Source organism: Mus musculus, chromosome 19, assembly GCF_000001635.26.
Source record: "Mus musculus strain C57BL/6J chromosome 19, GRCm38.p6 C57BL/6J".
Taxonomy (NCBI): Eukaryota; Metazoa; Chordata; class Mammalia; order Rodentia; family Muridae; genus Mus; species Mus musculus.
In genome coordinates, this window is record NC_000085.6 from 16,702,803 (window position 1) to 16,720,728 (window position 17,926).

The following is a 17,926-nucleotide window of genomic DNA, read 5'->3' on the forward strand; positions in this document are numbered from 1 at the left end:
GGAAACTGGGAAGGGAGATAACATTTGAAATGTCAATAAATAAAATAACAAATAAAAAAAGAAAAAAATGAATAATAATATTGATAACAAACTTGGTCCAGCAATGAAGAAAATGTTCTCTCTTGTTAAACTCTAAGTGCTCACATACTGACTCAAAAAGAACTGATTCAGGGTTTTCTTATCTCACACTTTAGTATTTGTCACCACTTCCTTCAACACATAGTCTGCTTAAATTCCTTATTATTCAAGAATTACTAACAAAATAACTTAGCCATCGACATTGTTTTCAAAGAATTCTCTTATTTTAATAGTTATATACACTGGTGAGCATCCTTGAAAATACACTTGAAGTCGTTCACACCTTCTAATACCATTATATGAAACAGGCAGTTTAGGATATTTGAAGAACAGAATATTTATTTTGGAGTGAGAAGAATTATTAGCAACACTCCTCTCCCAACCACCCCAAAGGTTCTTTCTTCCAAGAACATCATTTACTTGGGAAAAATTATAATTTTAATTTTATAAATAAAAGCTAAATTATATAACAAAAAGGATCACACAAATATTAAGCATCTTTGTGCCTTAATCTAACCCCATTATGCATAAGATACACTGGTGATCTATGACAATTATTATTTAATTGATGTGAACATTACATATTAATGATGTATTAGCATTTAATAAAAACAAAATCTCACCTTTTTGTAGATAGCCATTTTATCAGAATCTAACACAATTATATTCCTTAGCTTTGCATTTATTTCAGTGACTAGAGGTTTCATAATCATCTCAGAATCAAGCCCTAGGGGAATGAAACAATAAATGATTGTTCTGTCTTCTTCAATTTGTTAATACTAAATACATTTTATGAGATGTTATTACCTTCAATTTTAATTTCAGAAATGTTTTGTTTCTGATCCTGAATAAAAATCTGTAGACAAGATAATTCTGCCAAAAGCTGCAAGGTAATAATATCTTCATTCGTGGGTAGCTTTAAAGCTACAAAACAAAAATCACATTGTAACAACACAAGGAAAGGTTTAGAAATTACCACACTACACATAGAAGGCAGATAAAATATCACCATAAGTAATCAGATTTACAATTCAACTATAAGCGAAAATAAATTATTCCCTACTGAATTGAGAACACTATAAAAAACAATTACCTAATGAATACAAAAACAAGCAGGCCCAAGAATGGTCCTAGAGGTGACTAATCCTTTGAAACTGAAAAACCATACCAATAACTGAATCTTTGAGACACCATCATCATGGAAAGCGGAGGTGCTCATTATTCTAAATGATAACAGATAGAGCATCTCTAGTGCGAAGTTTCAAATGCTCCAAAATCAAAGGATTTTGGAATATCACTATTATACTCAAGGACACTTGGATTTGAGGGCATCTTATTCCTAATCTGCACTCTGATTAAAAAGAAACCATGATAATACTCAAATGCTGCCAGTTACATTTTTCAAATCTGAAATATCATACACAAACTTTAAATTAATTATTTCTCATCTAATTTTCAACTTAAATCTATTATAACATAAGCAATTTCTTTCTTTAACAGTAATCAGTTTCCTTTATTTCAGTTTTCTAAAATTAACCTGGTATCTGATGAATCGTTTTAGATTATTTGTCTAATTAAAAGCAACACCAGAGCCTAAAATTACTGTTTCAATTGGGGACAAAAACAAAAAATAAACTTAAAAGAAATATACCAAGTTTTTTAATGATGTCCCCTTTGTCTTCCGGCTCTGCAGCAGACACCGAGGCAGATTTTTCCCTTAATTCCGGAAGAATATTATTAAGATAATTCATTGTATTCAGAAGTGCTTCAGTGTGTAAATGAATATCCAAAGAGGAAAAATTCACCTATGGAACAAAACTGACTTTAGTACTAGATCAATAAGAATCTGACTTGATGGTTTTTAAAATACCATATGTTTTGTGGTATAAAACACATGATTTACCCAGAAGATGTTCCAACTTGTAAGAAGGACACATGCTCCACTATGTTCATAGCAGCCTTATTTATAATAGCCAGAAGCTGGAAAGAACCCAGATGTCCCTCAACAGAGGAATGGATACAGAAAATGTGGTACATTTACACAATGGAGTACTACTCAGCAATTAAAAACAATGAATTCATGAAATTCTTAGGCAAATGGATGGATCTGGAGGGCATCATCCTGAGTGAGGTAACCCAATCACAAAAGAACACACCTGATATGCACTCACTGATAAGTGGATATTAGCCCAGAAGCTCAGAATCCTTCTTAGAAGGGGGAACAAAATACCCATGGAAGGAATTACAGAGACAAAGTTTGGAGCTGAGACGAAAGGATGGACCATCCAGAGACTGCCCCACTCAGGGATCCATCCCATAAACAACCACCAAACACAGATACTATGGCAGATGCCACCAAGAGCTTCCAGACAGGAGCCTGATATAGCTGTCTCCTGAGGGGCTCTGCCAGTGGCTGGCAACTACAGAAGTGGATGCTCACAATCATCCATTGGAAGGAGAACAGGGTCACCAAAGAAGAAGCTAGAGAAAGTACCCAAGGAGATGAAGAGATTTGAAGCCCCATAGAAGGAACATCAATAAGAACTAACCAGTACCCCCAGAGCTCCTTGGTACTAAACCACCAATCAAAAAAAAAAAAAAAAAAAAACAAACAAACAAAAAAAAAAACACATGGTGGAACTTATGGCTCTAGCTGTATATGTAGTAGAGGATGGCCTAGTTGATCATCAATGGGAGGAGAGGCCCTAGGTCCTGTGAAGGATCTATGCCCCAGTATAGGGGAATGCCAGGACCAGGAATGGGAGTGGGAGGGTTGGGGAGCAAGGGGAGGGGGAGGGAATTGGGGATTTTTGGAGGGGAAACCAGGAAAGGGGATAACATTTGAAATGTAAATAAAGAAAATATCTCATAAAATAAAATACTCAGTTTTATTCTCAAGGATCTTATGATTTCAATTATAAAATAACTATTAGAAAAACATCTAGGCACAGGAATACAGTATCTAATTTTAAATAAATAATTATATAGACATACCTTAATAAGTTGTAAAACATTGTTATAGGTACTATTCAAATTTGGTGCATTTTTTTCAACCTATCCAAAAAGAAAATGTATCAGTTAGGACATGTTAGAAATGCATGTAATCTATACCTACAATTGCTTGATAGGTGTAAAATTCTCAAGATTTGTACACTATACATAAATTAATCATAAATGACAGTGAATATTATGCTTTATACTTAGTGCTATAGATATGTGTATCATATACATATACTATAAATATGCACGCACAATATATGTGTATGTATGTATATGTGTATGTATGTATATATATATGTATATGCAAATTAAATGGATTATTATTAAAAATGAATAAATTGTGTCTTTTTCAAAATTATCAGTTTGTAAGCCACTTTATATATGTATATATATCCATTTAATATGCATATGACACAATTGCTTTATTTATATTCTTTAGATTTTGTATATCCTAAAACCCAATACAATTTTAATAGCAAAACTTTTTAAAAAATCACTAATAATAGTAAGAAAAATTGTTTTAAATACAATAAAATTATCTTGGCAAAATTCATTTCAAAATAACTATGAAAGCATCAGAAGGGCAAAATAAAGAATAATTCATAAATAGACCACAGCACATACAGAAGATTCATAAATTTTTTTAAAATAGTATTTATTTAATATATATTAGTATATTGTAGCTGTCTTCAGACACCCCAGAAGGGGGCATCAGATCCCATTACACATGAATGTGAGTCACTGTGTGGTTGTGGGGAATTGAACTCAGGATTCAGTTCTCTTAACCACAGAGCCATCTCTCCAGTCCCTACTCCCACTCCCTTTTTAAAAAATATTAATATTCACAAAATTTTAGAACAGATATTAGGAATCATCACAAAGGACACTTAAAAAGCAAGTAACTGGGGGCTGGTGAGATGGCTCAGTGGGTTAGAGCACCCGACTGCTCTTCCGATGGTCCAGAGTTCAAATCCCAGCAACCACATGGTGGCTCACAACCATCCGTAACAAGATCTGACTCCCTCTTCTGGAGTGTCTGAAGACAGCTACAGTGTACTTACATATAATAAATAAATAAATCTTTAAAAAAAAAAAAAAAAAAAAAAAAAAAAAAGCAAGTAACTAGACAGTGGTAGACATGAAGTAAATTCATCCTCCTGTACCGCACACACAATAAGGCATTTTTATCAACTCTAAAACATTTGTTTCCTTTTCAATACTCCGATAGGAAAAGTCAACCTAGAGGGCATTTTTTCTTGGAACACAGGGAACTTATTTTGCTGTATGAAGTATTTGTAAATCAAGACTACATGCCGATAATGACAAAACAAAAAGAACCTTAGAGGAAGTGACAAGCTTATGTTAAGAGTGTGGATTAAGTATGCTAAATTTTGAATTTCAATAAGCACATCTACATGCCTATGAGGTGAGATCAAAGCTACTTACCTTCATGAATTCCAATGTTAATAAATCTTCCATTGTGTTATCCAGGGTCGTGATCAAATAAACTGGTTTCTTGTTTTCATCTAAAAATAATTTAACAATTATTTCTTGGTGGGAAAATTAACTGAAGATAAATTAGTAATTATCATTGAAAATTATTTCCCTAGCTTCTCCTCAATAAGGTCCCTTTCTTTGTTTTTTAAACTCAAAAAAATTTCATTCTCCATACAATGTACTTTAACACTAGTCTTAAGCCTGTAACAAAAACAAGCAAGCTGTTAAAGAACCAACCTAATTTTTAGGGCATGAAGAATTCTAGTATTGAGTCATAACTATGCCTTGAAAGAAAACAGTGTGTATCACTGAAAACACTAGTTGTTGAGATGGAATATTATTTTCTATATACCAGATAGAAATCATTCTTAGCACTATAAAATAATTACTAGTTATATTATTGATCCAGTTCAAAACTAAAGATCCTATGAGAACTACTAGGGAAGAGATATCTGCATAGCATTTAAAACGTCATTATCCAATTACTTAGGGCTGTTGAAAATCAGCATCTCGAGACTTAAAGAACCACAAACTAATTACCATGGTCTTGCAGAGAAAATGTGCATACAGTCCTTCAAACCTAAAAGCTTAAGAGTATATGAACCAGTTTTCTATTTTAGGTACTACTCACTACAGTTTTCAATCCTAAAAAAGAGCCACACTTCATTTACACATAAGTTTGGCATAACAGAACAAAATTTAACACCTTCTACATGTGACTAAGGGATAATTGTAACACGGTCCATCACACTCAAGTCTGTGTGACTAAGAGGTAATTGTAGTAAAATTACACAAATACACAACTGTGACAATCTACCACATTCAAGCTTGAGAGACTGAGAGACAACTGTGACACAGTCTACCTCACTCAAGTTCCCACAGGCCGGAAAACAAGTAGACTGTGAAACTGTACCATGTATCATCTCTGACTTAATTTTAGGCTAAACCACTTAATTTGATATATGATTTAAAAAAGAGCCAATGAACTTAGCAGATGTTACCTCACCAAAGAAGTTAGGAAAAATCAGCACATGAAAGGATTTTCTGCATCATATGTCATCAGAAAAAATCAAACTGCCATTACATACCTATTAGAAGGACTCAAGTCTGGACACTAACAAGATGTGACAAGGACAGAACAACAAGCACTCTTATTTATTACCAGCAGAAATGAAAAAGTGACATGAGCCCAGGAAGTGTTTAGAGATTCAATACAAACGTTATATACTTCACATATAATCCAGGGGCTATGCTCCTTAGTAGTTACCAAAGAAAGGGGCATCTTAGCTCTATTCCAAAGTTTGTATATAGATATTTATAGCATCTTTATTAATAACTGCCAAAACCCAGAAGAAATCAAAATGTTGTTTATGAAGTTAGTGGATAGGCAACCAATAATGTTTCTAGACAAAGGAGTTGATTTATTGATCAACAGTAACTAGCTGTTAGGCTATGAAAAGGTAAGGAGAAACTTAAACATAAAACATGATAGAAGCCACCCTTAAAAAGGATGTACATTGTTTTATTCCAGTAAGATATGCAATACAAAGGTAAAGCATGGATGGCAGGGAGATGATCTTAAGCTGGTCATTTGACAGCAGAATGAGTCAAGGACTGCAGTACTCAGGGTTTGCCTAACACATAGAAAAACTTAAATACAAATGCTTAAATCTAATATAAGTAGTGAATTTCAGGTGATAAAGTGAATATGTTCATCAACTATAACAAGCATATCGTACTGTTAGGGAAGCTAATAAGTGAATAGACAGACCTAGAAAAGGTTTATTCAAACAAGTAATCCAGACGCAGAAAGACCAATGCCTCTTCTCCCATCTGTAGTTCCTAGCTCCAAATGAGATTTAAGTGCAGATGCAACCCCTCATTAAAGAAATTTCTCTTTGTAGCAGACGTAGCTCAACAAAGAAGAAAATCACAAAATAGAAATCAATACATTGGCATGAAAGCTCCTGCATCTATGGATCACAGAGTATCACAGAAGAGGGAGCAGCAACATTGTAAGAGCCAGGAAGTCTGCTGTGAAACTCTAGAAAGGGCTGCATACACAGGACTAGAACAATGGCAATATCAATAGACATGCAATATGGAATAGGGAATGTTTCACAGTGTCCTATCGCAAGACAAAAAAACCATAGGCTACGACTGCTCAGAGAGGTAGAATTAGCCTCTCCCAGGAACAATCGCCCAAACTGGTTATTCAATAAAAAAATTATTAAGCCCCGAAGTCATATATAGGCAACAGACTCAACAAATTTTATTTATATATTTGTGTATTCACACGTAGGTAATATTAAAAGAAAGAGAAGTGCTATTGATTTAAGAGTGGAGGATTTGTGGGAGGGGCTGGAGGGGAAAGGGGAAGGGTAAATGATATAATCAAAGTTTAAATAAAGAAAAGTAATATCCTTGGACTTTTTAGACTTTCAAAATATAAATATATTGATTCAAAGTCGAAGGAACAGAAAATTCCTTAGCAGGAGTGATGGTTTGTATATTCTTGGACCAGGGAGTGGTACCATCTGGAGGTGTGGCCTTGATGGAATAGGTGTGACCTGGTTGGAATAGGTGTGTCACTGTGGGTGTGGGCTTAAAACTCTCACCCCAGTTGCCTGGAAGTCAGTCTTCCACTAGCAGCCTTTGGATGAAGACACAGAACTCTCAGTTCTGCCTGAGCCATGACAGCCTGGATGCTGCCATGCTCCCACTTTGATGATAATGGACTGAACCTCTGAACCTGTAAGCCAGCCCCAATCAAATGTTGTTTTTTTTAATAACACTTGCCTTGGTCATGGTGTCTGTTCACAGCAGTAAAACCCTGACTAATACAGAAGCTAATCAAATTATGAAAATAATGTACATATTTTAATAGTCTTACCTAAATATTCTGGACATTTTAGCCATAATTCTTTCAAAAAGGCACTTCCTTTCAAGTCAAATGTTCTAAACTCAGCTTCTGTTCCCAATCCTAAAGCACCCATTTCCAGCACAGGTAGTTCACAGTCTCCCACCAGGTGATAAAACTGAATGGACACCTGCAGAAGAAAGGCAAAGTACACAGGTCCATATCTGATAACAATATGTAAATACAGACGATGTATTATGTAGTATATTACAAAATTTAATATTGATTTTATATTTCCACACACATATAAAGCATATACTTACAGTGTAGAATCAACATCAAAAACATGTACTGAAAAACTGCCCACAATATACCACTTAAACACTAATTCTTAAGTAAGATAGATCTTAAAAAAAAAAAAAAAAGGAAGAAAACCATAGACCGAGTCTCCATATGCCTTGGGCAATGTCTATTAGCAAGAAGACTATTTGAGTAAACGGTACAAAGTATAAATGACAATTCACATAGCCCACATTGAATGTAACTTACCTCTGCTACTTCAAATCTCATCCTAAGTTGAATAAGATTCATCACACAATCTTTCTTTTGTAATTTTTTCTGTCGAGTACATTTATCTCTACATGACACTTGAGGACACTCCTCCAAGGGACTACATGGTGCATCAAAAAATTCTTCCTCTGAGTCTAAATTTCATGAAATATTTTGTTTTAGTCAGCAATAGAAATAACATATGCTTAAGATTTTATAATTTTTCTGAAATAAATTTAAGCATTAAAATGCTATGGGTATATATTAAAAGTTGAACACAAAAGCTTAGAAAAAGAATACAGAAATTACTTTTAAATAAATTTAACATTGCAAAGGACAAAAATGTATAAAAATTATAAGATATTTTCTATTTAGCTTAAAACCAATTTTGGGGGGGGGGGTCGAAACAGGGTTTCTCTGTGTAGCCCTGGCTGGCCTGAAGCTCACTTTGTAGACCAGGCTGGCCTCGAACTCAGAAATCCGCCTGCCTCTGCCTCCCGAATGCTGGGATTAAAGGCGTGCGTCACCATGCCCGGCCTCAATTTCTTTTTTTTTTATTAGATATTTTCTTTATTTACATTTCAAATGTTATCTCCTTTCCTAGTTTCCCCCCTGAAAATCCCCTATCCTCTCCACCCTCCCCCTGCTCCCCAACCCACTCACTCCTGCTTCCTGGCCCTGGCATTCCCCTATACTGGGGTATGGAACCTTCACAGGACCAAGGGCCTCTCCTCCCATTGATGACCGACTAGGCCATCCTCTGCTACATATGCAGCTAGAGCCATGAGTCTCTCTCTGTGTATTTTCTTTGGTTGGTGGTTTAGTCCCAGGGAGCTCTAGGGTTACTGTTTAGTTCATATTGTTGTTCCTCCTAGGGGGCTGCAAACCCCTTCAGCTCCTTGGGTATTTTCTCTAGCTCCTTCATTGGGGACCATGTGCTGTGTCTAATGGATGACGAAAAACACATGAAAATCAAGAAGGAAGATCAAAGTGTGGACACTTCGATTCTTCTTAGAAGGGGTAACAAAGTTATAGAGACAAAGTTGAGAGCAGAGACTGAAGGCATAACTATCCAGAAACTGCCTCACCTGGGGATCCATCCCATAAACAACCACAAAACCCAGACACTATCGCAGATACCAACGAGCTTACTGACAGGAGCCTGATATAGCTGTCTCCTGAGAGGCACTGCCAGTGCCTCACTAATAGAGAAGTGGATGCTCACAGTCATCCATTAAAACCAATTTCTTAAGAGTCATTTTTATTTATTTTATGCATATGTATCTGTTGGCAGGCATATGAATGAAGGGGGCCATGGAGTGGATAAAGGCCACAGACCCCCTTGAGCTGGAGTGTGAGGCAGTAGAGAGCTGCCCTCGTGTGAGTGCTACGAACTGAACTATTATCCTATGCAAGCACAGAACGAACTCTTAACTAATGAGCTATCTCTTCCAACTCAAAAAAAAATCAAATTTTAAAAAAGCATTAGTATATTTCAAAGTTAAATAAAAAATGTTTATAGCAGAAAACAATACCTGTGATTGTGTACAATATGAATACTAAAAGTAATAAGCTACCATGCTCACTGAACTTGGACAGTACAATAGAACTTAGTTTAAAACTCCGCAATATTAGCACAGAGCCCAGGGCCAGAAATGTTAATAAAGCAGCAGCCCTTTAACTACAGCTTGATTTAGTGTCATTTAAGTTATGTGTAACTAGCCATGATCTGAAAATAGTACATGAAAAATCGAGCTAATCAACTACTTAAAAAATCAAAACGGTTTTTAATTGAGTGACATGAGGAGTTCTCATCCTCCGGCCCCAACATGACTTATCGTGTGTCAGTAGACTTATCGTGTGTCAGTAGACTTACTATGGGCTAAAAAGGAGAGGCTTCCTTTTGATGTCTAACATTCACAGGCTTGCTGGAAGGAACTAGCCAGAGACAGTGGTAAAGGTAGAAAAATGAATTAATGTGAACTGAAGAGAATCAACACAAGACCGTGGCTGTCCACGTGACCCAAGGAGGTTCATATATTCAGTCTTCTTTACAAAGGAGGGGAAGATGAGGAGGACTGTAACAACAATTTTAGGGAAGAGTAAATTACTTAGGTAAATAGATGGTTCCAATGCTCAGACACTGGCTAGGAAAGTTCTTTGAGAATGAAATATACCATATTGATTAATCATTGCCTGTGTGCAAATTCAGCACAGGGGCGGTGACATTCTTTAAACTTTCACTATAGGCAAGGGTTAATGAGAATTTAGGAAGAAACTATTGTTAGCTGCTGATAACTTGTTTTTTTTTTTAGCAGGTTAGGCTGTGGTCTCTTACTTAAAGCCTTTTCTATCACGTGTACAAGGACTTTTAAGTGAGCAGGCTGCCATAGTCCCCTCTGAATTTATGTTAAAACGTTAGGATCTAAAACTGAAAGTTATTAAGCCGCTTAGTCACACTGCTGGAATAAGATGGCTCCTGGGAAGGCAAAGTGATTCTTTACGGACATGGCCCCTGCCAGGCTGTCAAGTGTCAAGAGGACAGCCATACTCACGTGGACATGTGTTGCTCTATTTGGACTCTGGGGTTATTAGTACCGTTGAAAGGGAGGCATAAGTCACAGAGAGACAGAATGCTAAGCTCTAGGGGGAATTAAAATGAGTAGTGGTAGATGGATACGATGAAAACACTATGTAAATGTATGAAACGGTCAAAGAAGAAAAAAATATCTAAAAAGAAATTAGTAAAACATAAACAGACTAAAATGAAGTACATCCCTAATTAACTAGCCCTGTTAGATCATCTAACCTCAGACTTAACATCTCTCTGCTTACCACATACACATGCTCTCTGAAAACAAGAGAACACAACATTTTCTCTGTTAGTCTTTTCTAAAGTCTTAAAAATGTAGAAATATCTTTTTTACCAACATGTCCATGAAAAAAAAGATACTTGATAGTGAGATATCTTAAAAATTAAAAATAAGTTTTATATGTAAATACAGATGCTAAATTTGATTTTTTTCCCCTTGAAAAATAGAAATAAAAAGCTCACTACCTCAAATTTCTTCAAGTAATACATTTTAAATTAGGCATCCACAAACTTTCTTTTTTTTTCAATCCCAAACTCAATAATGACTTCTGTTAGGGATTCTTGGATTAAAATTAGAACTTATTCTTGTCAAAGTGATTCCACTACAAATGTAACTTTAAAGAATATTTATATTCTTTAAAGAATTTGGGTAAAAACGTCTCAGCAACTTAGGAACACTGCTGCTGCCAGGCATTTTCTGTATTTCCAATGATACTTGCCATCTTGCATAAGCATGCTATTGTGATGGTTAGTTTACAACAGCAGAGAGAAACATAAGCTTTTTTTACATGGATTTTAAAACACACATAGGAAATTACCTTTGAACTGCTGTCTCCCTCTATAATATAGGCATTCTTTTTAAAAAACATAGTATTTTTGATTATTTAAAAAATATTGAGGATTTCAGACAACGTATTTTGATCACATTCACTGTCCCTCCCCAAATTCTTCCTAGACCCACCCACCCACTGACTTTGTGGGTTTTGTGTTTTTCTTCCTCATCACTGCCAATGTGCTGCCTTCCCCTGAAGCATGGACAGACTTTAGATAAGCTTGCTAACTTTGCTTTGCATGATAACCTCACCTCCATCTGCCATTCTTTCCAAGTCATCTTCCTCAACTTGCTTCCCTCGGCCTAGAAGCCCAACTTTTTCTTTTTAATTAATTAATTAATTAATTTATTTATTTATTTATTATATGCAAGTACACTATTTGTTTGTTTGTTTATTTATTTATTTATTTATTTATTTATTTATTTATTATATGTAAGTACACTGTAGCTGTCCTCAGACACTCCAGAAGAGGGAGTCAGATCTCATTACGGATGGTTATGAGCCACCATGTGGTTGCTGGGATTTGAACTCCTGACCTTCGGAAGAGCAGTCGGGTGCTCTTACCCACTGAGCCATCTCACCAGCCCCAAAGCCCAACTTTTAATCACTTCTTTGAACGACTCATTTCTGATTGTCTCCCATGCACACATGACACAAATTTTAATACCTTTACTGACATTGCTCTTACTAATGATCCTTTATAGAGAAAGAAAGGTTAAAAGGAAAAGATGTTTATACCCTACACATAGTCATTTGAAGAAAAATCCCTCAAAATGTAAACTACTTCAATCAGGCATATGTAATAGAAAAGATTCTATTAAGCAGTTTCATTTTACCATCTTCAGTAACAGGCTGTTCCAATAAAGGGATTAACTTCTGAGAAATGTGTGATACTGGCAAAGCAGATGCTTGAATCTGAAACAAAAGTAACTCATGGTCAATTGGAACACAGACCTTTTATTCAAATTTATATGATAATCTTCACAAAAAAGCTACTCAATTCAAACAATGTTAAAAGAAAACAGGTCCAAAGTAAGAAAATTAATAATAAAATATATGAAAGGTCAAGTGCTTTTGAGTGGCTGGAGTTGTAGCTCAGTTGGTGGAGAGTGCTTGCTGAAAAATTCTGGGTTTGATTCCCACTTCCCCTGACCGTGACACCACACCAAGGTAGTCACTGGAGATCGTGGCATTAATCCTAAGACTTGAAGATGAAGCAGAAGCAGAATGATAACAAATCTGTCATCTTTGGCCTAGTCTAAAAAGAGGAAGAAGTAGTTTTACAGAGGTAATAGGCTCAAAGTATAGTATATACTTGCATGAAAATATCTCTATAATAATTATTTTTTAAAGTCAGTACTTTTGTAAGTTTGATTCTAAGTCTATTCATGGAGCTCCTATAGTAAATTCGTTAGGGATCTGTAAGGATTCTGAGATCTATTTTAACTTGGCAATTTACTAGGTCCAGAAACCAGCTCCAGGACATCACTGAGAAATAAGCTTAAAGCCTGATATTAAGGCCTCTAGACTTTCCTTTCTCATCTGCCATCATGGGTGGAGCCCCTGCCATGATGCAGATTGCCACGATTTTTGAGAAGACCCTTATGGGGAAAACCATCACGCTCGAGGTTGAACCCTCGGACACTATAGAAAATGTAAAGGCCAAGACCCAGGACAAGGAAGAAATTCCTCCTCATCAGCAGAGGCTGGTCTTTGCTGGTAAGAGCTGGAAGATGGCCGGACTTTGTCTGACTACAACATTCAAAAGGAGTCCACCCTTCATCTGGTGTTGAGACTTCGTGGTGGTGCTAAGAGAAGGAAGAAGTCTTACACCACTCCCAAGAAGAACAAAGCATAAGAGGAAGAAGGTTAAGTTGGCTGTGCTGAAATACTATAAGGTGGATGAAAATGGCAAAATTAGCCGACTTCCTCGAGAATGTCCTTCTGATGAGTGTGGTGCTGGAGTTTTCATGAGAAGCCACTTTGACAGGCATTACTGTGGCAAGTGTTGTCTGACTTACTGCTTCAACAAACCAGAAGACAAGTAGTTGTGTATGCGTTAATAAAAAGAAGGAACAACAACAACAAAAAGGCCTCTAGAACTGAGTAGTGTGCACTGTTATTTTAGTTTTTAATGATACTTTGGCAAATACGTTGTTTTGCGGAAATTAACTAATAAAAAATCGTTTAATACAGTTTAAACAAAATTGACTTGAGAGGCAAGGCAGACAGATCTCTAGAGGTTCCAGGACAGCCAAGGTTGCCTTGTGAGACTCTGTCTCCAAGAAAAGTAAATAAAAATAAATAACACAACTGACTCTTTCACCAACACTATGAAACAAAACATTAATATCTCTGACCTAGAAGAATCTTACATATTCTTTGTTGATCATATTCCCTAACATCATCAACTATAACATTGCTTTTATTTGGTTGTTTATACTTAACATCCTATAAAAAGACTTTCTAAACAGTACAATCCTTTCTAAATGTCAGAAAAGGAAATTACTCCTACATAAACTTTTCTATGACATCCTAATTTTAAAATGCCTCTATACAGTCTTGCTGTAGGAAGGTGTTGTGTAACAGTGTCCTCAAGAGATCAAAACATCCCATCCTGCAGAAAGCTCCGTAAGCAGGAAAGCAGAAACTCAGAATATCCTCAGGAAGTTGCTGAATCTGAGCAGAATCACTATGCTCCTCCCAGCCACAGTAAGCAACAAAAGCTGAAAGTCCTCGTCCCCTGAGGCACCTGGAAAGAACATTCTCCAACCTGTTAGCTGCCTGTAGGCTTTAGAGTGTGCTCCAGGATCCTGCCTTTATGAGCTGTCTGTCATCCCTGCTGGGGTTGGCTCTGGTGAGTAATTTCTGTTCCTGTAAATACCCTCCTCAGGTCGCTTTAGGTAATGGTGCTTCACCACGGCGATTAGAACCCCAAGACAAGAGTGCTTTGCTTTCCTATCATCTGTGTGTCTCGCAGGAGAGTCCTGTGAGTTCACAATGTAGCTGACTGGCACAAGGGGGCTAGCTTTCAGCTTATCAGCTTCAGACATGTCTTCTTCATAAAGCTTAATAACTTCCAAGATTTTACTTAAAGTGAGAAACATGAGTATCACTTATTTGAATACTTTGAGGCCATGATATGGTTAATGGTTGGGATTAAAAAAACCTTTCCCAACTAACTTTATGAGACTAACATTACTCTTTAAGACGGTACATATAGAAAGTAGGACCTAATATCTGTCATGAACAAACACAAAGCCTCAATGCCTACAATATATATGCTAAGCCATTCCAATCTGCAATGTAAAATGCTTTAAAATCCATGAGTTTCTGAAGACAAAAACAGCCCTACATGTGAAACATTCTGTATCTGTCTCATGTAATATATCACAGTCAAAATTCAGCCACACTAAGACATTGCATAAAATTATATCCAGGCATATAAAATATGGATATAAAGCATATTTGAATTCTATGTTTTGTCCCGGGGCCTAAATCTAAAATATCCCATTAGATACATGTAATGTTCCAAAATGAAAAATACAGAGACTACAGTTCAAAGCACTTCGAGTCACAAGTTCTTCAGACACAGCACACTCACATGTATCTAAAAAGATAGCATCCGAATTGGTCTGAAATTAAAATTATCTGTATTCTTCTTAGTAACTGACAATGCATATAAGCTACTAAAGATTTTTACATTTGATGGGGCATATTAACCATATACATTATGGAAGATGGAAAATATCATTATATTCTCATAGACATATATCATATATATGTTTTTCAGTCCCTATGTATCCTTTCCCATACACCTCACCCTCCCTCTAGTCACCTTCCTCTTCTTGAAATCGTGAACCTTTTGAGCAAGGATATGACACTGTAGAGGTTTCTGATTTAAGCCACAGAACATATTTTCTTGGTATTCTGGAAGGCAGAAGGTGAAGATTCAGGTATTCTAAAATGAGATTTTTGAAGCATTTCCTTTCAGCTTGCAGAGAGCCTTCTTACTGCACTGTCACTTGGGCATCGCTGTGTGCACATGTATCTCTGATGTCTCTGTTAACTCCCAAACTCCCTTCTATGAAGTTACCAATCAGTCCCGAATTAGGGTCTACCCTAATAGTCTTTGAACTTAATCACTGTTTTATAGACCTACTTCCAAAATAGCCATAACCTAAGGTATAGACATAGGGGTTAAGGTACCATATATAAATTTAGAGGGGACACAATTAGGGCCTAAACAGTATGTACATACCTAACAAAATATATGTAGTAAATGTATGTTTAGTGATAACTAAATACAAACAAAATACAATAGTACTAAGATTTCTATTCTCAATAATATTACTGAGTAGATAAGTTAGCACTATCCTTACTACACCCTGAGGATTTAGATGGAAACTGACAACCTGTTATAAAAGTAAAATCATAAAAGCTATTTGAAAACAAAACAAAAAACCTCAAAATCTCACCCAACCTATTTAAAGTACTTACTATGAAACCATTATGTAATTATGACTGAATGCTCCTGGAAAAAGAAGGATATAAATGGAAAAGGTAGACATAGTAATCACCAAAAACAAACAAACAAACAAACAAACAAACAAACAAAAAACAACAAAAAACCAAAACCAACCAAACAAACAAAAACCAAAAACCAGAAATAGACACATACATATATATTTAACATATGGAAAACCTATACAGTTTTCAAAAATGAAACTGAGGGCTGAACAGATGGCTCAGCAGTTAAGAGTACAAACTGCTCTTCCAGAGGTTCTGAGTTCAATTCCCAGCAACCACATAGCGGCTCACAAACATCTGTAATGGGATCCAATGCCCTTTTCTGGTGTGTTTGAAGACAGTTACAGTGTACCCATGTACATAAAATAAATACAAAAGTCTTTTTTAGAAAAAGAAAGAAAGAAACTGACATAATTAGAAAAACAGGTAAAACCAGACTGAATACATAGAGATTACATTACGAACATTAGCGTAAAATTCAGATACACTTTAAAAGAAACTCTAAAAAAGAAACTACTAAATTTTTAGAAAACACAAGAAAAAAATTTCAAGTTTATTATTAGATAAAGATTTCAGAGATATCACATTAAAAAGCTTCTTCCAAAAAGAAAATAATAAAACTTATTTGATCAAAACTCAAAACATATGCTCTTCAACAGCGTTAATAAAGCAGGAAGCTCAACAGCACAGCAGGCACGATACTGTAAACCACTGAAGTGATCAGGGTACGAGGACAGAATGTCAGCAGCTCACTGTCAAATGGAGTAGAAAACAGGGCTTTCCAGACTAGTGCTGCTATTTTTGTCAAATTGTAAATTATTTGAAAAGAAGAAAATTTAATGATCTTTGAATAATCCAAGGGGGTGGAAAGTAAAGAAAATTAAGTTTAGAGATTTTCTTTCTTAAAGTATCTTAGAAAGAGAAAAATACATAATATACAGTCATAAAATCAAAGGTGTGAAAAAAAACTGTGACTATGTACAAATTAAACAGTCATGCATAGTAAAATTAAATGAAAAAAATGAACTAAAAATCAAATATGAAAAATTACAAATGACCAATAAATTTCCATAATTAAAATACCATAATGCATGCATATATTTCATAATAGTAACAGTTCAAAAAAGTAAAATTCAAGCAGTCATTAGCTTTAGGCAAACATGTTCTTTAAAAGACATACAAATTGAATGCAGAAGGCAACATCTTCCTAGTGTAAAATAAGAATGGCTAACACTTAAGACTAATTAGAGTAGCAGACACTCCTTCACTGTTAATAAATAAGTAATCGACAGGGAAAAGTTAGAAAATTCACCAAAATTTAAAATTTACATATTTTCCCTCCACTTCACTGTTAGGAATTTATGTAATAGACAGAAGTAAAATCTACTACATGTACAAGTAAATTCAAAGCAGTGGAAATTTTTTCCTAATTTTAAATACTCATAAATGACCATCATGATGGTTTTAAAAAGATGCAATTCTGCTGAAAATTAAAATAAATATAATTTCTCCTGTGGTTATTTCAACTACTCCTTTGAAATCTACTTTTCAATGTAATCTCTCATTAATTCTGAAAGCGGCAATACCTGGAATGATCTGGCAGGGGCAGATACATCAGTTACAGGTTCAGGCTTTGGAATGCTTCCCAACAACTCCATAATGCCTTGCAGTTTTTTATCCGAAATTCGTAATGAAACAAGAGGTAACTTTCCAGAAATCTTGAATCTATTGTTTAGAGATGGGAATCATTATAGAGTAATTCTCATTCTGGTTTAAGAATACTAATTAATAAAGAATGGAACTGAGGAGGTGCGTCAGTGCCAGAAAGCTTGCTGGGCAAGCACGAGGTCCTGAGTTCAATGCTTAGCACCTACCCCATTCTTTAAACAAGGCAGAAAAAGAAAGAGGACTAGCGTGAAACCCTTAAATTCAGCAAATATTTAAAAACACAATTTTGAAACTACAAATCACTACAATTTACAACTT

At 35.5% G+C, this 17,926-nt stretch overlaps 1 protein-coding gene and 1 pseudogene across 4 annotated transcripts in view; one reads left to right on the forward strand and one right to left on the reverse strand.

The window, feature by feature from the left end:
* The window catches only part of Vps13a (vacuolar protein sorting 13A), a 165,706-nt gene that overhangs the window by 87,437 nt on the left and 60,343 nt on the right, over positions 1–17,926 (reverse strand). For all 4 annotated transcript variants that reach the window (NM_173028.4, XM_011247256.3, XM_006527126.4 and 1 more), the window contains exons 23-31: positions 17,527–17,665; positions 12,247–12,325; positions 7,985–8,139; positions 7,469–7,625; positions 4,525–4,604; positions 3,073–3,132; positions 1,730–1,883; positions 886–1,002; positions 702–805 (exon numbers count right to left, since the gene is read on the reverse strand). In NM_173028.4, coding sequence (NP_766616.2) covers positions 702–805; positions 886–1,002; positions 1,730–1,883; positions 3,073–3,132; positions 4,525–4,604; positions 7,469–7,625; positions 7,985–8,139; positions 12,247–12,325; positions 17,527–17,665 — 1,045 coding nt within the window. The remainder of the gene's footprint in view (positions 1–701; positions 806–885; positions 1,003–1,729; positions 1,884–3,072; positions 3,133–4,524; positions 4,605–7,468; positions 7,626–7,984; positions 8,140–12,246; positions 12,326–17,526; positions 17,666–17,926) is intronic.
* On the forward strand, positions 12,961–13,487 carry Gm32256 (annotated as a pseudogene).